The following is a 27,657-nucleotide window of genomic DNA, read 5'->3' as shown; positions in this document are numbered from 1 at the left end:
GGCATTTACCAAGCTTCATAGCAGCATCACCAAAGCAAAACAGAAGCATCAAAAAAAGCACGCTGAAGCGGTAGGCACTTTGAAGAGGTTGTAAACCTCAAAAAAACCCCAAAAAACTGCAAGACAAAAGGCATAATGAGTTAGTATGCCAGAGCCGCAATTACATCACTCCCGCAAATGCGCACGGGACCCGCTGGTCGCATCACAGACCCTGAAGAAATGGCACAAGCAGGCCATTCTTTCAGTGTGCATGCACTGATGATGTCAGTGTATACAGTGAATATCTCCTAAATAGCGCACGTTTAGGAGACATTTACAGTACCTACACAGGTAGGCCTTATTATAGGCTTACCTGCAGGTACAATTAAAGAGGAAGACTTTACTTCCTCTTTAAAGTGTTTGTTAACACCCCCCCAAAAAAAAGCATGTTATACAGCACAGTGCTTGTATGGTGTATTTTGGCCCCCTCTATCACCTGAAATACCTGGCTGATCCTGACAGTTTCTACCCTCCCTCTCTGTACACTGACCTCGATACATCATATATATATATGTGTATGTATGTATGTATGTATGTATGTATGTATGTGTGTGTGTGTGTGTGTGTGTGTGTGTGTGTGTGTGTGTGTGTGTGTGTGTGTGTGTGTGTGTGTATATATATATATATATATATATATATATATATATATATATATATATATATATATATATATATATATAAAGATTTCTACCTGTTTTAACAGTGTCTTCCAGCGATCACAAGACTCCAGGCTCTCTGCTCCTATCCTCCCTGGCTGACGTCAGCAGGGGAATCTCGGTGCCGCCCCCTGGAGATAGCAGATGGGGAGAGCCGAGAGCCTGGAGTCATCTTATTGCTAGAAGACACTGTTAAAACAGGTAGAAGTTTTTTTTTTTTTTTTTAAAAAGCACAGGCTCTAGGATGCAGCTTTTTATCTGACAGAGGGATAACCACTTTAATGTGTGTTAAAGTTGAAGCAAGTGAAAATGAGCCCTTAGAATTTGACAAAAGGAACCGCACCAAAAATTTTCAGCCAAACAGTTTCCACAGCCAATCAGCTGCAGTCAATGTTCAGGTATTCGAACACCAGTGCTAGTAAATTATTAAACCAGCCATTTAATATCAAAAATAGCAGCTTTTGGGTAAATTGACCCCTTTGAAATCAGACCTTTTATATAAGCAATGTGAAAAAAAAACAAAAAACACAAAACACCTTCCCATATGTTCTTTAAAGAAGCCTGGCACTACCCATGATTTCGGCATTGAGAATGCCAAACTTATGAGACAGCCCAGGCTTTCTGGTCTGTCAGTCGTCCTGGTTTGACATTTCAGCAACTCTGGTATGGAATTCCTCTATTTGGATGTAAACAACTGTTTTATTGGTTGATGCTGCTTACTTTTTAACCACACTATCCATAATCAGCCTTCACCTTTACAACAAAATACAGAGCCTTAAATTTACTAGCCACAACTGATGAATGCATCTATCTTTCAAGAACAATAAATAATAAATCAACATCATAAAATATACATAAAGATGGAAGCGAACTCCCTAAGCTAGCTAACATCAAACAAACCGGATTCTTTTATCTGCAGCTTTTCCTATCGATGCAAACAGCTTTTTCTTAAAGTGGCCTAGTCACACGGATAAAGTGTAGGCTGCCATGCTGTAGGTGGCACGGGACCATGAGAACACAGGCTTTTGGCAATCTCATTGGAACCTAGCGACCCAATCGCCTGCATTCTCAGGTAGATCGGCTCACCTATCAGAGTGGGCATCTGCCTCGGCTGTTGGTGACAGGTTCACTTAAATGGAAATGCTGCAGTTTGCATCTTGTTATGTACAATAAACATTTCTTGATAGGAGAAAAAAAAAAAAAAAGATGAAAAGACAAATATTGAGCAGGGTAACGTCTTATATCAGAAATCCTTTAGAATTTAGAGGGCCAGTGATGGCAATTTTCTTATGATAATGTGCTGCATACATTGAGTCAATTAACATGAACAAAATTGAGGTGATAGCGGACATCCTCCAATACACAGGCAGCTGGGGTAGAAGAAGGAACCTCTGCGTGGGGGCGAATTTTTTAGGGCATTGGTGCTCAACCTGTGGCCCTCCAGCTGTTGTGGAACTCCTTTGGGAGTCATGCTTGTAACTGTTGCTGCTGTCTTCTGAAGAGCCCAAAATCTGAACCCATGCAGTCCCATGTACATGAACCTTTGTTTTGCTTCAGGTGTTCAGGTGTTAAACATTTTTGAGGTATATTTGGGCATCAGAAATATAAAAGGAACTTGTGATGAGTTGGCTAAAGATCAACATTACCATAACCCCTAAAATTAATACTTAAAGAGGAGCTCCAGGCTCCCCCCAAACAATTGAAAGTCAGCAGCTACAAATAATGTAGCTGCTGACTTTTAATAGTAGGGCACCTACCTGTCCAGGCATCCAGCGGTGTCCTCACCCGAGATGATTCTTCAAATCAGCTATCAAGTGCTGGCGCCGCCATCTTGACTGAGGGGAACCGGCAGTGAAGCCTTGCAGCTCCACAGTCGGTTTTCTACTGCACATGCACTCAGTGCACTGTGCTTTGTCAATGGGCCGCAGTCTTCTGGGACCTGTGAAGTGTCCCAGAAGGCTGCAGGGGAAGGAGGGGGTGAACTTCTGGCTCAGTTTGCCATGGCAAACTGTGCCGGAAGTGGGAGCGGGTACCTGTCAAAACCAGGTACTTGCTCCCCCCCCCCCCCAAAGGTGCCAAATGTGGCAGCGGAGGGGGGTGGGGAGAAGGCAGACAATCGGAGCTTCCTCTTTTAGAAGGAGCTACACTTTAACCTACATCTAAAGCCAAAACTTCTAATCTCAGACGCACAACAGGAAGGAAGACAAAATCTCTCTAACATGAAGAGAAATCTCTTGTTCGATAGTAGTCACCGGACTAGGTATTCCGATTGGAAGATTTCGCTTACCTCCTGTTTCTGCAACAACTATAAAATTTTTTGATTGGTCCTGGTACCAGGAAAACACTAGAGTGGTAATCTCCCAGCTATAACACAAGCAGCAATAAGAACCTGATAGGGGTTATACTCGAAGGCTAAAAAAAAGACATTTTGGCTTTATATTCATTATACCACTAAGGTTACATTCATTACGGGCGATTAAGGCTGGTGCAAATTGTAGCGGCAGTTCATGGTGTGGCTCCCAGTGGATAGGTGTGGCTGCCAGCCCCGTCCACTGTAATGACAGGCCACCAGCAGCCACAGTTATTCACGGCTCTCTGCACAGCCAGTGATCATCATAGTTAATTACTGGCTGTGCAGAGAGCCACGAACAGGTGCGGCAACCAGTGACCTGTCATAGTGAACAGGGCCGGGGGCTGCACCAAGCCGCTGGGAGCCACAGCAGCCCTAATGGCTGGTGTGAACGAAGCCTAAAAATGATCCCCAAAACTAAATTTGACGTTTAATCTGCTTACATTTTGCCTTTCCTAATTCCTCTCTGTACCTCATTAACATGCATCAGTTTGACATAAAACCTAAACTTTTTTTGTTTTTAACATACCTCATTTTAGATCTAGTCATGGGTATATTGGACTTCTCTAGGCAATGCAGGCACATCATGGCTGGTGGAAGGGGTTGGTTGTATGCTGTACATAGATTCCTGAAAACTCCTCTCAAGAGCCGCAGTCCTAATGCAAGCAGTGGGCTGGCGCTTTGGAGGAGTTCTACAAATATCAAAATGTACATATCCTGAAATCCAATGATAAAAACTGGTCCACCAGGACAGTAAAGCTCGGGGGGGGGGATGTATTCATTAGTCTTCTATATTGCCAAAGTCATATATAGGTCTTCACAGGGGCGTATCAATCTGTACACGCATGCGTTAAGGGTCGGCTTCACCAGCACGGGATGCACAGGTGTTCCAGCACACATATCAGAATCAGGACTCTGCCTGCACGAGGAACATCTGCACATCCCACGCAAGTCAAGACGGCCCTTTGCAAGGATGTACGGATAAGTATGCCTGTGTGAATGAGGCAACTTTGACTTCCTCATATTCCAGCTCCATATTAAACCTTGTTCTTAATATATTAACTTTATAAACTGAGCTGCAATGCAACGTCTTGTTTCCACCAAGTCATCCTTGAGTCCCTAAAATCCCTTTTTTTCCCCTCTGAAGAGCTGGCAAAGTTCATAAAGAAAAGTGTGACGGGAGAAATTCTGAGCCAAGTCCCCGGCTGACACGACGGCAGAGCGCGGCCCCCCTCCTGCGGCGATCAGCAGTTGCACGCTCCTACAGCTCAGGGGAGTTTTGGCAGTTGTTCCGAGTTAACAAGATCACAAGGTACATTAATGAAGCGTCTGTCTCTTCTGTGCTAAATGTTTTGATCTTGTACAGTTACAAGCCATTAAATCCACGTCTGGTCCAGGGCTCTGGAGCCGCTTGTTAAATAATTGCAAATTCCCTCGATGGAGGGAGATGGGCCCTATAAGATGATTTCCAGACTGTCGCACAGCGGCAGGGAGCACAGAGAAATCTATATGTGAGATTAAGTGGAACAGAATTCTATTTCAACATCTTATGCTGACCTTTATTCTCCAGTTAGCGGATTCGAAGTGAAACTGTAAAAAAGTTACCAGCACTCCATTAATATTCTTTCCACTGGAATTTTGGGGCCTCACAGGGTCATTGTCCCATGTGGCATCACTAGGATGCCTTGAGGAAGGAACCAAAGGGTTGGTTAGACAATCATATTGGAGTGATGGCGATTAGAGAGCATGGGGAAGAATTAACATGTTGAGATTTGTGTTGATCTGCAAACCCTACTCCAAAGAAGCCATGGTTTCCACACACTAATGGTGCTCAAGCCCTACTCCATAGAAGCCATGCTTTCCATACACTGATGGCCTCCATGTCGTACGTCATAGAAGCCATGGTTTCCATACACCGATGACCTCTATGCCCTACTCCATAGAAGCCATGGTTTCTACACACTGATGGTCCTCAAGCCATACTCCATAGAAGCCATGGTTTCCATACACTGATGGCCTCTGAGGTGTATGCCATAGAAACCATGGTTTCCAAATACTGATGGTCCCCAAACCCTACTCCATAGAAGCAATAGTTTCCATACACTGATGGTCCCCAAGCCCTAGTCCATAGAAGCCATGCTTTCCATACACTGATGACCTCTAAGCCGTACTCCATAGAAACCAAGGCTTACATATACTGATGGTCTCCAAGTCCTACTTCAAAAAAGCTTTCCATACACCGATGCTCAACCAACCTGAAACATTGTTTTGGATTTTTAGCCTGAAACAGCTGTATACAGTTTGAAATAAATGGCTTTATATGGGGCTGTACCTGTGCTATACCCCAGAGGTTCTGAATGTACAGCTAGCCAAGGGTTGTAAAATAATTATTTGCATGACTCTGCCTACTGTCCTTAAAGTAGAACTATATCCTCCTATCCTTCACAGCCAAGAAAACTACTATCTCAGCTCTGTTTGATCTGCAATTGCCATGGCTGTGACACCAGCGATTTCATGACCTGACAGTTTGGTCAAGAGAAAGGGCAGCTGTGACAGTTATCAATCACGGCATGCTTTGCATGTAACAGTTTTGGAAAGTTGTAGATGTTACATAGAGGTTTGTAAATTCAAATGTGGCTCCTTCCTCCAGCCAGAAGCTGTTTATTGGAATGTTCATTTAAATTGCAGCTTAAAGCCTAACTCCAGCCAAATCATTTGTTTTAGTTTTCAATAACGTGTGCAAAAGTCAGAACGTTTGTTGCTATTGCCAACATTGCATAGATTTTGGCTCAGTTCCTGTCTGGTGACTTCAAATACAGAAATTGGAGAGTGTGGGCGTCATTGGGACTGGAAGATGCAGAGGGCAATAAAAGTCTGAGAGATGTCCCAACCCCTCTCCAGTCACCTTAAGAAATGTTTCTGTAAGGCTAGGCTCAGATCTTTGTGTGTTGGGAATGCGTGCAAAATTGTGTGCTTTCCTGACATGCAGAGAAACTTGCTGCGCTTTAGTGTGGTAGTGCCATTAGCTTTTAATGGCACCACTACGCATCTGCAAACACGTGCATTTCTGAAAAAGAATCAGTGCATGTTCACACCAGAACACGGTGCGGGAAACCTGCGTTAAACGCACTGCATTTGCGTTCTGCAGTGGGTGTCAATGTTACTTTAATGACACCCCAAACGCAGGTCAGAAATGCAGTGCGCCTATCTGCACCGGATCACAGTATTAACATGCGATCTGGTTGCTGTGCGTTTAACCCCTCAGTGCGGCGCCTCCCGGCCCTTTAAGGGGTTCAAGATGCCGGGGTTTATTGATCACGTGACCGCCATGATTAGCAGTCACGGTGGTCACATGATCAGAAAGCTCTCGATTGCAAGCAGCGATTGGAAGTTTTCTGTTAGCCACCGGTAACTGTGTCGGGAGCATGCACGCTCTCGGCACAGCTGTGTTTGCAATGTGGTATGCAAACATGCAGCCGCTGGGCGCCAAGGCCCACCTGCTGAGAGGCTGCATATTTGCATGTCGTCGCCGCCAATAGATGCTTGTGATCAGGAACTTTCCAGTAACCGCCGGTAACTGTGTCGGGAGTGCGCAGGGCGCACTCCCTCGGCACAGCTGTGTTTGCAATGTGGTAAGCAGATATGCAGCTGCTCGGCGCCAATGCCCATCTGCCGAAAGGTCGCATATATATGCATGCCGTCAGCGCCAAGGAGGTTAAAGTAGCGCATGCACTACTTTTGGTGCAGTCCAGGGCAATTTCAGCCCATTCAAATAAATGGGCTGAAACTACACTGCACCCAGATCGCATGTGCATTACACAGGAACACACAGCGCATTGCTGTGCAACCCATGGTGTGAACCGACCCTTAGGACTTCTTTACCGCGTTTCTTGTGCATAGGGCAGCCCATTCGCATGGAAGGGCTTCCCTACATGCAAGGCATGGAAATGCGGCCGCACCTGTAGGTGTAAACCAAGCCTCAGTGTCAATGTGCAGCTTCAGGCCCACATCAAGCCTGATTGGTGGAGTGTGCAGGCATGTCCCGTTTTGTGTTCTCTGCTTTTGCCATTCTCCTTGCACCGATTGTGAATGGCAAAATGAAAGGCAGGGCATGCATGTAATGGAAAGGGCATGTCGCCATGCATTCCCACCCAACCTCAACACAAAAACAATCTGACTACCCCCTCAGCCCTAAGAGGTTCTCACTACCCCTTTTGTACAAAAGTAAAACAAAAAAATGGCTGGAGTTGGGCTTTAAAAAAATAAATAAATAAATAAAAAAACATTTTACAAACTTTTCTATACATGTCATTTCACATTTGTAAAATCCAGTTGAAGTTACCTGCTGGTCCATATTTGCCTTTTCATTCTGTATTCAACCACAATCATAAGTATTACGAATACCATATTTATACAAAGGAATATTGTAGCCGGTTTTAATAAATAACAAAACAAGTGTTCAATGATATCCCCTATCGACCAGTGAGAACAACTTTTGTTAGCCTGTCTCAAGATTGATGAAAGCCATTGATTGGTAGAGCGTACAACGTGACATTGCTGCAGTGTTTATTTCCCAGCAGTCTTTGTGCCAGTTAACAGAGCAGAATGAGCGGAAGAGAGAGCGGATATTCGGAGAGAGGCAGAGAAAAAAAACAAGATGGGGGTTTGTTTCTCCTAGGAGACAGAAGAAAGGTTCACATCTCTTGTCTCAAACACTGGGACACGTAAGACGAGATGGCAGCGAAGCGGGCTCAGAAAAGACGGCCACCTCGCACAGCGGGAGGAGGAGATGGAGAGCAACAAGACCTGGAAACAGAACAAGGCTGAAGAATGAGTGCACAGTACTACATCAATACAGGCCACACAATACAAAATCAGAACAAAATAAATCTCAGTGCAAATTAACAATCAATATTGTCATCACAGGCATTAATCAATATAGGTATTGATCCAATACATCTACTTAGAGTCATTGGTGGAGATTGTCATTAGTCTAAATGCTGGATGCTGTCAATACGGGGCAAAGCAGCAGCAGCAGCGCACCTGTCTTGCTGAGAGATGTGAGAGAAGAGGGGCGGCGAGTGTACCTGTCGCTGATAAACACAGCAGAGGTGGCCATTATATAACCTGACCTGCTGTGTTTAGATGACAGGTACACGTCAAAAAAGGTCAGAGGAGGTTTCGTACTTTTCAGTGCCAGGTAACCCGTGTCAGAATGCCTGCCAGCATCTGGGAGGTCATTATGGGAGCTCAGCAGTAGCTTCAAAGCATTAACTTTTTTTTTAAATATACGGCTATTATAAGACAGGGTTCACACTGTTGCGCTGCAGTTACAAAATGTGCACCAATGTTCCTATCTGTAAGGCAGCCCAATCATTTGAATAGGCTTCCTACCACACCAAAAACACACCTGCACAATTTTTGTAACATTTGGGTTGAGTTACTAAATCTGGAGTGTGCAAGATCTGGTGCAGCTCTGCACAGAAACCAATCAGCTTCCAGGTTTTATTGCCAAGCGGAAGTTACAAGCTGATTGGCTACCATGCACAGCTGCACCAGATTTTGCGCACTCCTGTTTTAGTAAATCAACCCCCACAGTGCAAGGGTGCTCAACCTGTGGCCCTCCACCTGTTGCAGAACTACAAGTGCCATCATGCCTCTGCCTTTGGGAGTCATTCTTGTAACTGTCAGCCTTGCAATGCCTCATAGGACTTGTAGTTGCGCAACAGCTGGAGGGCCACAAGCACCCATGCCATAGTGGATCATAATGCATGGAAGTGTGTTACTGTGCGCTGCAGCACCGTTACCATGGTTCATTGGGGTACCATAAAGTATGAATGGCTTTGCAGCACACCAACACACAAAAACATGCGTTTTCACCAGTTACCCCAGCATAACAATGTGAACCGAGCCTAAATGTCCGAAATCTATTTCTTTAACCTTCCCACACCAGTGGAAATCAAAGTGAGAGATTCTGCTCAATTGGGTTCTACAACACTGTGCACAGTGCTGTCAATCTGACATGTTTTAGGCACCAGGGGCTGGAGGGGGAGGACTGGAGCACACAGAGGACCTCAGCAGCAGGGTAAGGCTTTTTCATAGTCCAGGGAGTTGGCCTGACTGAGGAAGTTGCAATAAGTGGTGTCGTTGGGCAGGACTATATATATCAGAATTGCAGCTGAACAGACATACAGCGGTAAATTTACTAAAGGCAAATAGACTGTGCACTTTGCAAAGTGCAGTTGCACTCGGCAAGAGCTGTTGCTCCAGAGCTTAGTAAATGAACAGAAGCTCTGCTGACTTCCATCATCCAATCGTGCAAGCAAAAATTTTGTTTTTTTTTTATTTTCCCTGCACGTGATTGGGTATTCTTTGCAAAGTGAATCTTTACCTCATTTACTAAGCTCTGGAGCAACTGCACTTTCAGAGTGCAGTCCAATTGCCCTTAATAAATCAACCCCTCAGTATTTTGGATGGATTGTATATATGTACTTCAATTGTGTATTTAACGGTTTGGCTGGACTTTCTATGTAGACAAATCTGCTGCAGCAGCCATAATATCTTACTCCTAACAGACCACAGGACAGGTAAGGGGATCGGCACTGCCAAATTATCCGATGGCCCCCATAGACTTGCAACTTTATGAAGTGATATAAAAATGTAGAACATACTTAAATGTTCTGGAAACTAATTTGCCATTGCTACCTGCATAAATTATAAATAGTTCAGTGGTAAAGCTCCATCAGATCCAGCCTCCTCCCTCCCACCAGATCTTTTGTTTTAATTCCCACTTTATGTCTGGCATTGAAAAGACTGAAAACCAAAGAGGTTTCTGCAGTGTAAAGTATAAAGCAGATAAAAAAAGCACATAGCACACAGAGCAGTTGCACAAAACAAATGCCACAAACACCCCGCACCAGAGACGATGCACAAAACCTGGGAATCAGACAGAACCAAGACGTAGAGAGACAGCCACAACAATACCACCCCCCTGTTCCTAAATACATCAAATACTACCGAAGGACACCGTGTCCCAGCTCATGTCAAATGTATGCGGTGTCAGATTGGGCATAGCAGTATTGGCAATTACAAGGACACCTGCCGGCTTTTCAGTACAAAATGCTCTTTCTGGGCCTAAACAGTTCTAAAATAATGCTTGTTCAGGGATAGAAGGAATAACGTATTACATGTCTACCACTGGTAGAAATTAAGTGTCTGGGCCACCTATAGTAACCAGCTGTTTTTCTAACACGCACAGGAGAAAAGGGACGATCTGGATTTTGAATGAGGTTTTTCCTTCCCTCCACTATTTATCCCTTTGTACAGTGCAAGGAAGTGAACGGGCAAAGTTGGCTATGTAATGAGATTAAAAAAAAAAAAAAAAAAAATCTATTGATTTCCTCATCCATGCTCAACAACGTGGATGGGGGAATCTTCCTTGCTAACTATAGTATTCTGACAGCCAGCACCTGCAGCTGTCAGAATACCTGAACAGTGACTACATCTGATTAGATGCAGCGACTGCTTGGCCAACAATTTTCCACCTGGCTCCTTTTCAGATCAAAGGGTGATGGTTGGGAGGGTGCTGGCAGGACCATCCCACTCCAATGTATGGCCAGCTTTAGCTCCATTCTCTTTAAAGGAGATTTCATATCCAAACAGGCCTACCTGTGTGCATTACTGATACTGCATGAAGGTGATAGGAATAACACCATGGACACCAAAGGTGGACAAATTATTTCAGGAGCCCTCCTGAAACCTCTGAAGTGTTCAGTCCCCCTCCATCTTTTGATCTGAGGCAAATGGTCTGACACACCCCTGAATTTTGTCCAGCTTTGAAGGAAAACTTTGTCTTCTCCAAGTAGAAATTTGCAGTCTAGTTGTTATTCTCAGCGCAGATGAGGTATAACATGGAGGATGAGTTAGTTTGGGGTTAAAGCGGATCTGTGCTCAAATAATCATTTAATTCCACACTTACAGTCTTATTGGAAAGACAAATACCAAGCAATAGAAAGGATGAAATCCTATTCCATTCCTATGAGAATATGCTGCTTTGAGTCTCTCCTGTGCTAGTCATTTCACAAAAAACCTAGGTATCTGGTTATGTGACTGAAACGGAGAACCAGGGATTTGAATGGCTAATTCCTACTTTCAGCAAATATATTACTAGAGGCCTAGGCCAGCCTTTCCCAGCCTTTCAACACAGAGGAACCCTTACACTTCCTTACACTTGTGGACATTGGGAAGAATTACCTCCTTAAAGATAGCTAAAAAGATAAATGGTGTCAGTGGGAACTTATTAGAAGCAGAAATTGCTCAAGGAACCCTGAGCAACCTCTGGAGGAACCCTGGTTGAGAAACCCTTGCCTAGGCTTTTGGTCCATACTAGAGGGAACCTGGAACAGCATTTTCTTTAGGAACATTTTCGTCCATTATTTTTTGTACATTATTTCCAATAAGACTGTAAACATAATTAAGATTTGAGAATCAGTTTTAAAAAGTAGTGCATGGTGATGCACAGTCAGCATGCCTGCTTTATAGTCCTGAGGTATTTAGGTTCTCTGAATAAAACTACTGCTTTTGTTTGGAAGGGTGATGCAATGGTCTGTGGGGAAATTCATAAATCAAAAGCAGCTGTATACAGAAACTTATCTCAGCAGCCATGCTGTACACTAAAGTAAGGCCAAGTTCCTCCAACAATCACCTGGTCAGTGCCTACATCCATAACCGTATCTGTCTTTATATTGAGCTTGTATTGGTTTCTACCCACAGGTCTAAAGCTTAAAAGGAAGCCTTTCCTTCTGAAAATGCTGGTTGTCTGGCAGTTATGCCATAAGATTGTATATTTAAGTCCCCTCATTGTGTAATTTCAGCTCTCTTGAACTGTCTATGCAAACTAAAGACGTTCCTAACGCTGCCATCTGCATCAGAACAGTCACAACCCCTATCCCCCGCCTGACAATACCCAACCAGGCCTGCCCATTGGTCCCACAGAACCCAGGCATCGCAGGGTTGGTGGGTAGAACTGCCTATCATCCACTATGCGGAAATGGGAAGGGCGCTGGAGATGATGACACAAAAGGAATAGGTCGACAGCCTATGCAGCCAGCTGCTACAGCTTTTACCTATTCCACTAATTTGCTTACATGTTTTCCTAGACAACTTTCTATTAACTTCCCCTTCTACAGTTGTGAAAATGAAAAAATCTGCACAGGTAGCTCCCAAAAGGAGGGCAATCCACAGGTTATAAAGTTAGTCCATAGAGATGCACTAGCTGGTACAATATACACAGTGTAACCGTTATTGTTTGGTTAGTAGTGAAGGTCTTGTGTACCGAAGAGTACCTGTCTCCTAGACACAATAAAGATCCAGTCTTATATTCCTGCATACCATCAACTTATTGGGAACTAAACACCCCTAAAGGCATAATGAGGCCGTTAGCCATATCTTCAAGATGGCTTCTGCTGCAGGAATGTCACTACTTTTTGGTAAACTGGTAGACGGAACATTGGTTCAACCCACGTCATTACTGAGTGTAGCAGACAGATACACCAAAAGTAGACTACAGTGAGTAAACGACATAGGCAGTGAGGGTTAGTGTGTTAGTAGACAAATGTGAGCTTGTGGCAGAGGTGACGGTTATTCCATGCAGTTAGGTGAAACTCCAAAATCTGAAGCGGCATCTTCTTAATCTCTTGTCAGCAAGTCGGGTGCAGGCCTAGGAAACTTACATAGCTCTGGGCACATATACTAGTATATATCCAGTTTGAGAAACCATCTCAAATTATTACATTTTCTAATCATCCTTCAAGCCTTTAAGCAAAGCCGCACCATCCATGTTATAAAACTTAGATTACTGCCGAACCTCTCTGCTGAATTAAGTCCTCGCAGGCAGGCGGGGAGTAGAGATGGTGCCTTTGCTAGCAAGGATGAGGGAGCTTAGAATAGACAAGGTTATAGAACAAAATAATACAAGATAACATTTGACACTGCAACCTAACAAATAAGTCAACTACAAAAAGGGGCACCTTGTATTTTTCATATACAATATTTGACAACATTTCTTACCAATTTTGCATAAAACCAAAAAAATTAAGATATTTTAAAGGCAACGTCCTCTATACATCACTTTTTTTCCCCTAATTAACAAAGACCAGTACTCATATGTTAACTTAAAGCTGAATTATCACTCATGCTGGAATGATAAATCGTTCAATGCATCTTTCAAAACATGGCCGCAGCCATGTGAAAATGTGGGTTATGTGAAGTCTTCCCTTCCAACCGCCTACTGGTAGAAAGGCGCAACTTAAAGTGTGTTTGTCTGGATACCAATTTCTTTAATGAGCCAATTACTCAGGGATTTTAGTCATGTGACCAGCACAATTAAAGTGGTTGTAAACCTCAGACATAAAATATGAACAAAGCATATCCCTCTATAGTGTGTACTTGTTTCAGTCCAGAACACCAAGTGTCAGTTCTGTCTGCTGCTTCCTTCCTCTGCTATTAGCATGAATCACTTCTGAGAAGTTTTACTGACACCAAGAGAAAAACGGTGACATGGAAGGGACCTCCAGCAGATTGACAGCCTCAGCTCTGTTCCTGTGTGGAGGGGGGTGTGTCTCTTTCCTCCAATCAGCTGTAAGAACTCTCCTCACTGAGCTCTGCCGAGTGTAACTTCAGCTCCCCATCCCCATTTTTCTGGCAGCTCAGACAAGTTTTAAAATTAAGCAATTTGAACAGATGTAGAGCAGAGAGGACTGCAGATAAACAGGTACAACTTATGTTGGAGGATTTGTTTAATCTCACCTGAGGACAGTAACTTCACTGTTTATATGTAAGAGAGCTTTAAATTATATTTGAGTAGGGGTCTCCATTAATAAGGAAAACCAAATGCTTTTTCCAATATGGCCAATAGACACGTGTTTTTCTCTGTTTTATATCGACAAACAAATCACACTGAAGGGTGGACATATAAATGCAAAGTTCAGGAGCCAGTCAATCCAAGAGTGCAATCCCGCAGGCACTTATAAGGCAGCTCTGACGCAAGCTCTCCAAAACGACAATGGAAGGAGCTCAAAGATTAAAAAAGCAAGTTTTATAGTCACACACTGGCTACCTGGCTTCTGAAATTTGCTAAGACCGGTCTATGAAGACAGTTACAAGCATGCCACAAAGTGCACTTTAAACGGGAGGAGTCTACAACCATTTCAAATACGTATAATGGCCATTAAAAGGTTAGTTGTGCTTATGCATAAAAAACAAAAAAAAAAATTACTATAAAAAACAAAAATCTGTACTAAAAAATCCCAAGCAAACACAGTATCACTGTTTTTGAAGAAAAAAACAAAAAACAAAAAAAAACAAAACAAAAAAAAAAAAACACAACAGGACCAAGCCAATTTTTATCAGTCTCGACCAAGCCAGTTTTTATCAGTCTCGTCCTCCCATATTATTTCATCCCCAGGAACTGATGTTTATGTTAAAAGCAAATATATAAAAATTCTGAGAGAACTAACCTCCGCTGTTGGCCAAAAAGACGTGCCACTTCCTCCCTCCCTGGGCTTCGTCCCCGCGAACGCTGCTCCAACCGTTTCTTTTCTACCTGGAAGAGCTCTCTCTGTGAGATCCGGCGTGCTCGAGGGACATCAGCCAGCAGGGCATACTCTTTGTTGGCCATGTATAAGGGTCCAGATGGCGTTCTCGGCTCCAGATCTAGTTCCTCTGGTTGGCAGTGCCTGTTATCTGGGGGAGAAAAAGGGTCTTGTTCCTGGTCGAAGGCATCGTAGACACTATACCTGCTGGGGGCGTCTGGCGTTGAGGGCGAAGGTGGGGTTTGTGAAGGCTGATCTTCCGTTTTCAAATCTTTCGTCTTCTCTAAGGAGAAGTAGCCGCTTTCCACACGTGTTTTACGTCCGCCATCAACACGGTCTCCGTTCACCATTGCTCCATCTAGGGAGAGAGTCCAAGATGCAGCGTATAAGAGGGTAATGACTAATGAGGTGTAGAGGTGCAAACTAATGCATTATACTTTTGCTAAACTGCAGCTAAAAATACAAAAACAGCCATGACATAATTTCTTCAGTAAAGTGAGCTAATGCAATGTGCAAAAAAGAGCACCTGTCACTTGGACGCAATACACTCAAAGGAAATGTAAAATGATTCCAAGCAAAAATTGAACTCCACCATGCCTCATCGATGCAATTTGCGCACCTCACTAAAAGGTGCATACCTTGCAGGAAAGGGGGAGGCAGAGTTCTTTCCTTTTCATGCTGATAGCTCCTAGCTTAAGGATTGAACTACACCTGTAAAATTTGTGACAAGTTTACCACAAACCTGCATGTGGAAGAATTAAGTGGGACTTACTTGACTCACTGACTTATGGATAAAGTAGTTTTTGAATGTCGATAGCTCCTAGATGTAGGTTAATGAGAAAACCTGGTGACAAGTTTAGCTAAAACATCAGTCCTCGGTACATAGGATAATTCAGTGCCACTTACTTGACAGTGACTTAAGTGCTAAAGTCCTTATTTGCATGCTGATAGTTCCCAGCTTTAGGAGCTGAATTGTAGTGGACAAGTGTACCCTAAAGGCTAGCCAAAAATTGTAAAAATGCCCTCAGCCACCTCTAGCAACAAAATAGAATGCTTGTTTTGTCTAGGGGAAAACCTAATAGAGAGAAATTCTTGCCTTACTCCAGGGTCAGGCACCAGCAGGCACTCTGTCAAGGCCTGGATCTGAACCTGGGACATTTGCGGTGTCTGGCATTGTCTACTTGCTGAGATACCTGAGATTCTGAACAGCACCCAGTGTGATCCATTGGGCAATTCTGCCTTGTTTCTGTTGAACTTTGAACTCCTTGCTCCTCCCATGAACTTCCTATTTAAGCCATGCCTTTACACTTCCTGTTTGCCAGATTATTGTGTTCTCTTCAGCCAATCTCTCTCTTTTGTCACTTCTGCTGCCATCTGTATCTTCACTACCACTTGTTACTAACCCTTCGATTGGTCCTCGACGGTTTGATCACAACCTGCAACCACGCGTTACAGAATTTTGGCTTGTTTACTCACTACGCTTTTGCTTATCCCTACCGCTATATCTGCTACTGGACCCTAGCTTCCTTATCTCCTGGTAGGGCAATCCTAAGGACTGCAACCTGGTATTAACATACAGCAAAACCCATCTCCACCATCAGGAGCTCTGGTGAACACTGGTTAGTATCGAGTACTGCAGAGTGGGAGACGCAAACGAGTATGGACCTTTTTCTGTTCATATGGAGGTTTAATATTCAAAGGATTTAGGAAGTGTTGTTGCTACATACGTAACTGGAGCCACATTTAAGGCTTTGGATAGCGCTTTCAAATCTCCAGACCTTGTTTGGCAATAAGCCATACCTGACTCCCTGCGATCACCAGGCAAATTGAATTAGGTAAATCCCTGTTCTTATAACATTATCGTGCAATATTAGTGCCGAGGGCTGGCGTCCATTGGCATCCCCGCTGGCAGTGCTACATCCATTTTTTCAATTTATATGGTGGAACTTTTCACATGCAAGGCAAAATTATGACTACATATACTCTTATTAAATACCCCTGACGAGGGTGCTTGAACCAGAAACGCGGAGATCATTACATACCGGAGAGTAACCACTTTCTTTTTTTGTCATGCACACCATGTAACGTGTGTTTGCTGCCTACAAAGTCCCAACGAAGGGGGATTCCTTTTTCTGATTAGTATTTAGGAGAGCTTGTGTCATCCACTAGAGTGACCTGTTTCTGTACTTATCCAGCTGATCGGTGGGTGCCTCGCTACTGCTATAGCAACTGGCCTCTGAGCCTGACCCCAGATCGTGACACACTCCTATCTTCCAATCTCCAGTGTTGGAACACAGATGGGTTCTCGACACCATCATGTACAATGCAGGACCAGCAGTGGCCACTGGTCCTGCTTTACAGACGATATCAGCAAGAAGGGTGGTGATGGAACATGACCTACAAGAAGAGCTATTTTTTGGGACCAGACATCTCAACCATAAATGGTAGGGAGAAAGACTGTAGGACAGAGAAGTACGGTAAGTAATATTCCCTTGTTACACCATCTCCTGGAAAGATGAGCATTACTTTCTGCAACTAGTGGGTAAGACGCATTTAATTTTTTGGCCAGTCCAGTGTTCCTCTTAAAGACTAGGTGTGACTTGCACTGTTCTAAAAACTGCTGAGAAAAGAGAACTACAGAGAAAACTGAAGAACAAAAAACAAAACCCAATTTCAAAGTCTCAGACAACATTATGCTTCCAATTTTGCCTCCCCCATGTCTTTCTCTCCGGCAGCTTGTCAGCGCAGTTCAATATAATTGAAAGAGTCATAACTGACAGGTACACCTATAAAGGAGAACATTAGATAAAAATAGTCATTGTTTCTTCATAAGATTATACTATGTCTATGTGGTATTTCTCACTTTTACGGTCAGCTTCAGAAATTTGGTAAACTCAATCTCCCAGCACCTTCACTTCTCACCAGCTGATAAAACCCTAACTGGTTTCATCTCAGCTTACACATAACTTTAGATACTGAACTCTACATTAGAAGTAGACCAGCATTATCTCAAGCGTGCTCAGAAGTCTTTATGTCTCATGCAGACCTTTGGGTTTATAAGAATCAGAATGGAGCTGAACATGAAGCTGAGTGTCTGTTTAGGCTTCAGAGCAAATGCCAAACTCAGATCCCATAAACATGGAGTGCTGCCAAGGCAGCGACGATTAAATTTCTATTAATTTATTTTTGGTTGGCGATCACGGTGTATCTAAGGAGGACACTTCACCTTTGCTGTGCCTTGACACAGAATAAAGACAAGTGTTTTCATAGTATTAAGACCACCATTTATCAATTGTCAAGCATTAAATTTAAATTTTGAACAGGTTCCAATTCTCCACCACATACTAGAACCAGTAAGGTATAGGTATGAAAGGCTTGACAGTAACATGTCTCATCGCCTCTAGTTTCGCTCACCTGCTTTGTTGTCCGGAATTGGCTCGCTCGGGGAAGAGGGCATCTGAACGGGGCTCTGCAGGGGGCTGCTGCTGCTACTGTCCTGCCCATCTTTGCCCTTTGCCTCCTCCTGCCACAGGGTGGATTTGGTGGCTGGAACCTTCTCAGCACTAGGGATCCCGGTACTGGTTGCTGCCATTTTTGCCGGTCCAGGTTCCTGAAAAACGAGGTATGTGAACATGTCATTATGCTATGTAAACTTTATGTACTGTACATTGTAAATAAAAAAAAAAAACAAAAAAAAAAAACAAAAAAAAAAAACTTTCATTTTGGAAAACACATAACCCAGTTGGCTTTGTATTTGAGTAAATGGATGCCTTAATAAAGAGGAACTGAATTCTGGTAGCTGTGGCCCAATAAAAAAAAAAAGGCCAGCAGAAAAATGGGTCATAGACATTGCCTGTGGCCCAGTGCAGCTTTCCCCATTACAGACTTACCAAGCATTTTTGTCTCTGTGTGGGAACAGTCACCTTGGCTGAGACAGGGTTTTGCTTCCTTTTATCAGAGTCTCCAGCAAGAACAGTGAGCAGTAATTACATCACCAAATATCACTCCAGGACTCATCTAGCAGCCTGAGGCAGCAGTGCCTTGAATCTAACACTGCAGATACACAGATATGAGGCTGTAGGCACAGGAGCGCCTATGAACCCTCACATACCAGGAATTGCACTGCTATTTTGCAGAAGGAATGCAAGACAAAAAAGTAATTTTTTGGCTACTGCTTATAAACTTACCATTTCTATCATTTTCTTTTACAGAGTTTTATTGGCAGTTTTCACATTATACATGAACAGCAAATAGAACAGATGTATTTGGCAACATACTAAATTGCCAAATTAGGAGGTAAAAAAACCAAAAGGCAAATATAAAACAACAAAGTCCAATAAATGGAAAGCTATTATCAACCATATAGCAGGGCTAGTAACATTGGTGGGATACAAATCAGACAAAAATAAATAAGGCAACATCAGGATACCATTTCTATAATTTTCATATAACATGGCAAACTTTTACTTTTTGAGTTTAGTTCCACTTTAAAGGGGTTGTAAACTCTCGCGGTTTTTCACCTTAATGCATTCTATGCAATAAGGTGAAAACCTTGTGTAGTGCTACAGCCCCCCAGTGTCCCCCGTTTTACTTACCTGAACCCGGCTTTCTTCTCCCTGGGACGAGCACACTAGCTCTAGATGGTGTCTCGTGTCCTTAATGGATAGATTGATAGCAGCGTAGCCATTGGCTTCTGCTGCTGTCAATCAAATCCAATGACGAGGGCGCTGGTGGGGCGGGGTCAAGTCCTGCTGTCTGTGTCAATAGACGCAGAAGCAGGACTCGGGAGCTCGCCCGCACGGGTGTCCCATAGGAGAGCGCTTCTCCGACGGGGCACTTGATGTGGGAAGGAGCTGCTTGCGCCGTTGAGGGACCCCAGAAGAGGAGGATCGGGGCCACTCTGTGCAAATCGAACTGCACAGTAAAGGTAAGTATGACATGTTTGCTATTGCTATAAAAAACAAAAAAAAAAAAAAGAGAGTTTAGTAACCCTTTAAGTCTATCTAGAACAGGGGTCTCCAAACTTTAACAAAAGGGGCAGTTTATTGTCCTTCAGCCTTTAGGGGGACCGGACTGTGGCCGGCAAGAGTGGAAATTTTTCCTGGCATCAGTGGGAGTAAACATGACAACATATGGCAGGGGTCTCATACTGGCGGCCCTCCAGCTGTTGCGAAACTACAAGTCCCATGAGGCATTGCAAGGCTGACAGTTATAAGCATGACTCCCTCAGGAAGAGGCATGATATGGGACTTGTAGTTCCGCAACAGCTGGAGGGCCACCAGTTTAAGACCCCTGACATATGGTATTGTTGGTCTCAATGGGAGAAATGGTGTCCCATTGTTGTCAGCTGGCAGAATAAGTGTATCAGGGGGAAGAATAGTGCCCCAAGGGACACAAAGGCCAACATAAAGCCACATCTGGCCCTCAGGCCACAGTCTGGAGACCACTGCTCTATGAGGAGGACTTCATGACAAGATCCTCACATGGTGGTTCTGAAGTGGCAACGCCCCTGGCAATTAATCTGAGTGCCATGCCTCTAATGCCTTGTAGCCAGCATGTAACTAAGTTGGCCAAAGATTTAGGGCCCTTTCAGGAGTTTTTCAAGCTTTTTTGCATAAAAAAAAAAAAAAAAAAAAAAAAAAAAAAAAGCACCTGAAAAATGCTTGCCTTTAAAATCGATGAATGTTTTCACACTGGGGCGGTGTGCTTCCATTGCACTGAAAAAAAAAAAAAATTCAACTTGCAGCATCTTTGGAGAGCTAAAAAGAAAATGCACCAAAATTGCACCGTCTCATTGAAATCAATGGAAAACGATGTAAAAATGCTGTAAAAACCATGCCCGCGATGCGTTTTTGGTGCAGTATTTAGTTACGCATCCTTTAAAAACCACACCACAAACGCAGTAAAATCGTATATGCGTTTTTGCCGCAGGTCGGGTTGAAAGTGCCCCAAGTGTTTTTTTTTTTTTCTGAAGCCACGGGTTGCAGGAATGAAAATCGCTCGATTCCCCCATCAACACTGACTGCAGAAATCCCTTCAACAGAGCTACTGTGTTTTCCCGGCAGGGGAGCAGTCCCGGCCAGGAGAACACAGAGTGATCATTGCTAGCTGCTGGCAATAATCGCATGAAAAATCCGACAGGCTTGTTGTACCGAAATTGATAGATCAACTTGGGTACAATCAGCCTGCCCATACATGGTTCGAATCTCATCCGGTCCCTGATGAACCGGCTGAGATTCGAACCGTCCATGGCCGTCTTTACTATTACTGACTATAGGCCAGAATGCACTGAGAAGGTGGAAACATAACAGTAAGCTCTTGGACAGAGAAGTTGACAGGCTTCAAAGTCCACTTGAGTATACAAGTAATGCCGCGTACACACGAGCGGACTTTACGGCAGACTTTGCCCGGCGGACTGGATTTCGTCAGACAATTTGATCGTGTGTGGGCTCCAGCAGACTTTGTTTTCTCAAAAGTTGGACGGACTTAGATTTGAAACATGTTTTAAATCAATCCGTCAAAATCGAGTCCGGTCGAAAAGTCCGCTCGTCTGTATGCTAGTTCGACGGACAGGAAGCCACGCTAGGGCAGCTATTGGCTACTGGCTATGAACTTCCTTGTTTTAGTCCGGTCGTACGTCATCACATACGAATTCGACGGACTTTGGTGGATTGTGTGTAGGCAAGTCCGTTCATTCAGAAAGTCCGTCGTAAAGTCTGTCGAAAAGTCCGCCGAGCAAAGTCTGCCGTAAAGTCCGCTCGTGTGTACGCGGCATTAGTGACAGCTCTTCAAAAAAAAGTGACAAGGCAAGAGAGTTCAGACATTATTTATTATGGAATACATCAAATTAAAACACAAGAAATAAAAACCTAAAAATAATAAAAAGTGGAGAGTGCATTAACCATATTTCAGTTACTGTAGTCTAAAAAGAAAAGAAGATTTCTGGTTAGATGTTATACCCAGCTACAGAAATCGTCTCCAGGTTTCACACTACAGTGACCCAGAACTGACTACTAGGAGGTTACATCATTTTACCCATCATAGTCTCGCACAGAGCTCCTAAATAAGCCCATGTGAAATGTGTCCTACTTTTTGTCCTTCACAAACAAAAGGTGCCCGTTCCACGGAGTGAACACTGCATTGCTCAGATCTGTGCTCAGTCAGGCATTTCCGACTGCATGTCATGTTCATGATTTTTGCTGTGGAAAGGTCAGGCGGAGGTTGTGGTCGGGCTGCGGTTTATTAGTCCGGACCTAATCAATGGCAAAACATTACCAATGGGTGATGTATGTGTGTGGACTGCAATCTGCATGAAAGCAGATAACAGCAAAAACATGAACCGATCAGAGAAACGCGGCCACTGGATGATGTGACGAGAGGGAGGCCTGCAGGCAGTAGCAGCAGTGATTGCTTTTGGCTTAGTGCTCTCAGAGAATGCACAGATACCGCTTCATTCCAGTATATGCAATACAGTGCTGGAGACATCCGAGGAGCTTTAATACAATCCAAGAAAACTACAGCTGCGGCCTTCTGTGATCCAGTTCTGCTGTGGACAGTGGATGCACATGTTGCCTGGCTCCTCCATGAACACCTGTCACTTGGATAAAGTCATCCAAGTGTCAGAAGAAACTACAAGTAGGCATAGCCCTCATATATTCCATAGAAACCCAGGAGCCCCTCCAGCTGGAGCACTCTGTGTGAAAGGATGTCCGGCCAGCTCAGAGGTCACAACTGCCCTTCGCTGCTGGTATCAGGTGCTGTCATTGCATATCAAGCACCTCAGCATCTGAATCACTGGGATGCAGAAGGCGGAGCCTCTTTATAGGTTCTTATGTCTCTTTATGCAAGCCAATAGTTTGCTTTAAATCTTTTGTGACCATCAAAACAGGATCCTTGTACAAGTTCCCCAAGTGGATTCATCTTTGGACAATAAACAGTCCTTTTTCGATACCTTCACCTAACCAATCTTAGTGGTTACAGAAGCAACAAGTAACGTCCTATATTTTCTCTTCCCCTTCAGCATCAGAAATTCTTGCTAAACCGATGGATTTTGAAGTTATGCTCTTACAGGAGGACCCCCCCCCATGTTGTATCCCAATTCTACTCTATGCTTTTGAATGGGTCTTCTCCAGATCTCCCACCCTACACGGGGGTCTGGGAAGCAGAGCTTCAACACACACACACACTCTCTCTCTCTCTCTGACTGGCAAAAATGCTTTATCTTGACCCACAAAACCTCTATAGCCACTAAACACCAAGAGAAAGGATTTAAATTTATAATAGTATAGCTGCCCATCAGTTCTTCATCGTTTCAATCCGTCATCACCGGATACATGCTGGCATTGCCATGCCTCTAAGGGTAATATGATCCATATCTGGTGGGAATTCCCCTCAATTGGAAATTTGGGCAACTTATTTTCAGTCTGCATTGTACCCCGATAGCGACCTCTATTCAACGCTATTATCAACGATACCTGGACCCTTCAAAATATGTCAAAAGAGATGTCTTGTGGCATTTTCTGACTGCAGCCAGGGCAGTAATCCCCCGTCACTGGAAGTCAACCGATGTACCTACACTGGGGGAATGGGCCATCAAGCTGGATTCTATAAGAGACCTTGAACGACTGTTGTCACAGGAGGCAGGAAAGGAAGACCAGTTTCTCTCACCTGGACTGCATGGTCCATATCCCGCTACTCTTTCGAATCTCTAACATGGACCACAAGCGACACAAACTCCACACTTACGCTTCTGTGACGGAGTGTATCCTTCTGTTTACCCTGCTCTCATCTCGCTCTCTATCTCACCCTTAACTGAACCTGTCTTATCTCCGAGATCCCCCATAAGACCCTATTACACCCATGTAATAAGTCATCACTGATGTATATACTACGTTACATGATCATTTCAGCATACATTTTTTCATATTATGTCAATACCACTATGACTTATGAAGCGTCTCATTTTTAAATGCCTACCTTTGATGCCTTAAATACTGAATGCAACTTCTTTACTTTTATTTTGTTTTATTTTCTATCACCGTATATATTCATTTTTTCAAATAACATGTACCAAACTTTTAATTGTATCCAATGAACCTATCAATGCCTCGTGATATCTGACCGATTTATATGCCTGTAACTTTATCTGTTCCTCAAACTCAGATTGAACTATAACTTTTGTGACCAGAGATCATATTTTAATAAACTATGTCCCAGATTTGTCATTATAGAATGATAAACTATTAAAAGGAAAAAGAATATATTAATTTAAAAAAAACGAAAAAAAGACGGAACGAAGAAACTACATTAGGTAAAATTGATAGTGGAGGTCCTATAACTACCGTGCCGCTGTGGAGCAACCAGGAATGGTTCCTTACAGAAAGTGTCATGTTTGTCATGAATCAATGATTAATTTCTTTAAAGGACAGCGGTGCCCTGGAAAGGTCTATTTCCTCCTAGCTTAGATAAGCTGGCTCCTGAATACTGGATTAATTTGTTCACAAATTTGGTCCCCTCTCATGCAGATGATCAGTGAACTGCTGCAGAAAACAAAGTTGCAATAATTTGGTAAAGACACAGCATCAATTTGGTCATCAGAAGGCAGCCATATTTTTGTAGCCCACACTCAATTCTCAAGCAGACAGCTAGTTTGGGGCAGTGTTGTCCTCTATAATTCATCACTGTTCCTGTGCCAGCCTTGGCACCTTATCTAAATGTCACTAGCACTTGGTGGCACATATCTCCCCAGAAAGCAAAGTGGAGCTTGAGCTGAGGGATCCCACGCAACTCGAAGGAGTCGGATAGGGTGAGTCAGAGAGATGGCTGTCTATTACCATTTATAGTATAAGCCTAAGGCTGGACACAGAGACCCTCTCTGACATCATTTTCTACTGTGGGAGATGATGGAATTTCACCCACGTTATCAGGGAGAAGCGATGAGGCCCAGATCCCTGTTTAATACCTTATACCTTCCTGGTTTCTCAATTTGCAGCCAAGATATGTTGTATCTGCTCCACTAAGGGGTTAATGCTCTTACCAAGATGTGCCGAGTGCAGCTCATCTCAACTATGCATAAAAGCATAAGCAATGCATTAGAGAGAGGAGTTCCAATCAGCCGTGGTATAGTGAAGGCCCGAAGGGAACCTGTACACCCCTGGCAAGAATACTCTCATCTACAGTGCTACCTTCCGAAAACAAAGTGTTTTAATACCTTCACAAATACAAAAACAAATGAACATTCTTCATTTAAAAAAAAAAAAAAAAAGTGATGTTTTGGTTATAGTTGGTGCCTGGTGAGCTGAGTCAGCTCCTGGTTTCTTATATGTCCTGGATACTTCAACAGTGAGATCTACCCACCATAATTCCTGTTTCTGCTCCTGTCGGCCTGAGAGTTTCAGGTGTTCCTACCCCCCTTTGTGTAGATCATCTCCTCCAGTTACATTCTCCATAATATAAATGAAATCAGCCGTGGCAATTTAAGAGCAGATATCTCTTCCAACGTTCCTGAGAAATACAAGAACTTGGCACGTGGTGGGATAATACAGCATCTACAAAACACCAAAATATCAGGTCTGGGTGCACTGACCCTTTTTGGTTCATGGTCAGAGGGCCAAGCAAATCATTCCTTCATGGCCATGTGCTACACTATGCGTCTTGAACCTCTACTTTCCTGCACAGATATAGTTCAAAAAGTAAAGATAACTATCAAACGTCAACCACAGCCGTTTTAGGATTGTTAATTTGGTGTGATACACAAACCCCACTTGGGCTCCTGTTTGCCTCTTCGTTGCTCTGTGAATATGCTGACACAGAAGCCATGGTGTCCATATTTTGCTCAGACAACAGCTGCTGAGCCTAAACCTACTGCAAAATTTTTGGACACGTGGATCTAAAAGTTCAGGCTGCATCTGGGCTATGAACGGGTGGTTCTGGACACAAAGCTGCAAAGCTGGCTACTCCTCTTTTATTTGAATTTAAATAGAAAGTGATATCCTCTAAATCAGGGGTCTCCAAACTTTCTAAACAGAAGGCCAGTTTTACGGTCCTTCAGTATTGAGGGAGGCTGGACTATGGCCAGTGGGAGTAGATGATGGCCAGGCTTGGTGGTCAGCGGGAGTTAAAAAAAAAAAATGATACAGCACCCCGGTGGTTAGGAGGAGGAATAATGCCACCATCATTAGTGTTAGTGAAAGGAATAGTGCCCCATTGTAGGTGTAAATGGGAGGAATAGCACCTCATCTTTGGTGTCAAGTGGGAGGAATAGCACCCTTTCATTTTTAATTTTTTATTATTTATTTTCGGGGTAATAGGTAAAAAACAAAATAAAAGGGAGGAACAGGAAGTCCAATAAGAAAGTCGGGGAATAGAATTGGAGGCCACAATGGCACTCTTTTCTTGTTCAGATCATAAAGATAGGAATATGCCTGGGAGGTAAAGATTAAGGATGAATATGGCTATATATATGGGCAGGGGTAAACATATGTATATATATTTGTATAATTTGAGGAATATTATTCCTGCCCTAAAATAATAAGGTTATAAGAAACAATTTATGTTTTTTCCTGTTAGAATGTGATGTAATGATGTTCTTACTGCTTCCTTTCTTGTATAAAGAATTTGAAAAGGGAGGAATAACACCGCCCCATCATTGGGGGTTTAGTGGGAGGAATAGCACCACCCCATCATTGGGGGTTTAGTGGGAGGAATAGCACCACCCCATCATTGGGGGTTTAGTGGGAGGAATAGCACCACCCCATCATTGGGGGTTTAGTGGGAGGAATAGGGCCCCATCATTGGGGGTTTAGTGGGAGGAATAGCACCACCCCATCATTGGGGGTTTAGTGGGAGGAATAGGGCCCCATCATTGGGGGTTTAGTGGGAGGAATAGGGCCCCATCATTGGGGGTTTAGTGGGAGGAATAGGGCCCCATCATTGGGGGTTTAGTGGGAGGAATAGGGCCCCATCATTGGGGGTTTAGTGGGAGGAATAGGGCCCCATCATTGGGGGTTTAGTGGGAGGAATAGGGCCCCATCATTGGGGGTTTAGTGGGAGGAATAGGGCCCCATCATTGGGGGTTTAGTGGGAGGAATAGGGCCCCATCATTGGGGGTTTAGTGGGAGGAATAGGGCCCCATCATTGGGGGTTTAGTGGGAGGAATAGGGCCCCATCATTGGGGGTTTAGTGGGAGGAATAGGGCCCCATCATTGGGGGTTTAGTGGGAGGAATAGGGCCCCATCATTGGGGGTTTAGTGGGAGGAATAGGGCCCCATCATTGGGGGTTTAGTGGGAGGAATAGGGCCCCATCATTGGGGGTTTAGTGGGAGGAATAGGGCCCCATCATTGGGGGTTTAGTGGGAGGAATAGGGCCCCATCATTGGGGGTTTAGTGGGAGGAATAGGGCCCCATCATTGGGGGTTTAGTGGGAGGAATAATAACACACTGTTGGTGTCAATGGGAGGAATAGTGCCTTGATTCTGTGGGAGGAATAGTGCCCCAAGGGCTGGATAAATATAAGAAAAAGGACGCAGCTTGGAGACCACTGCTTTAAAAACTCTAAATTTCAAAAGAAAAATTCCAATCCCCTGTACTTAAAAAAAAAAAAAAAAAAAAAAAAAAAAAAAAAAAAATCTACCCACGCTAGAACACAACGTACAGCCGAGCAGACAGGACTCAAAAAGCAGGTTTCAGCCCAATACTTTTCCCTATCCTTACCTATATTTACTTATGAAACTTCCATTCTGCTGAATATACGCAAACATTTACAGTGATATCAGGTGCAAAATGCACTTACGGTTTACGTTGATGCACTGTGCATTTGTAGTGCACTTTAGAGGCAATCCATTTGCTTTAATTTAGTAGTGTAGTGTAGATGTTGGTTCCGAGGTTGCATTTGACCCGCTTTCCTTTGTTATAAAAGTAGCGTTCCTTTTGGGATTCGTGTGTGTTGCAGGCAAAGGAGTGAGTATTGTGGATGACATTGCGCAGGCAAAGTAGATTAAACGTCGCCCTTCGGTGTTTTGTA

The 27,657-nt window shown here is 43.6% G+C and overlaps 1 protein-coding gene across 3 annotated transcripts in view; it reads right to left on the bottom strand.

Annotated features, from left to right (window-relative positions):
• MPRIP (myosin phosphatase Rho interacting protein) overlaps positions 1-27,657 on the bottom strand; it is a gene marked incomplete in the record, with an annotated part of 237,778 nt that overhangs the window by 76,440 nt on the left and 133,681 nt on the right. For 2 of the 3 annotated variants that reach the window (XM_073636314.1, XM_073636315.1), the window contains 2 exon segments: positions 14,562-14,994; positions 18,051-18,246. In XM_073636314.1, coding sequence (XP_073492415.1) covers positions 14,562-14,994; positions 18,051-18,246 — 629 coding nt within the window. 3 annotated transcript variants of the gene reach the window in all.

Source organism: Aquarana catesbeiana, linkage group LG06 (genome assembly GCF_042186555.1).
Source record: "Aquarana catesbeiana isolate 2022-GZ linkage group LG06, ASM4218655v1, whole genome shotgun sequence".
In the NCBI taxonomy this organism is placed as follows: domain Eukaryota; kingdom Metazoa; phylum Chordata; class Amphibia; order Anura; family Ranidae; genus Aquarana; species Aquarana catesbeiana.
The sequence above is the reverse complement of the archived record's forward strand: the minus strand, read 5'-3'. Positions and strand labels throughout refer to the sequence as shown.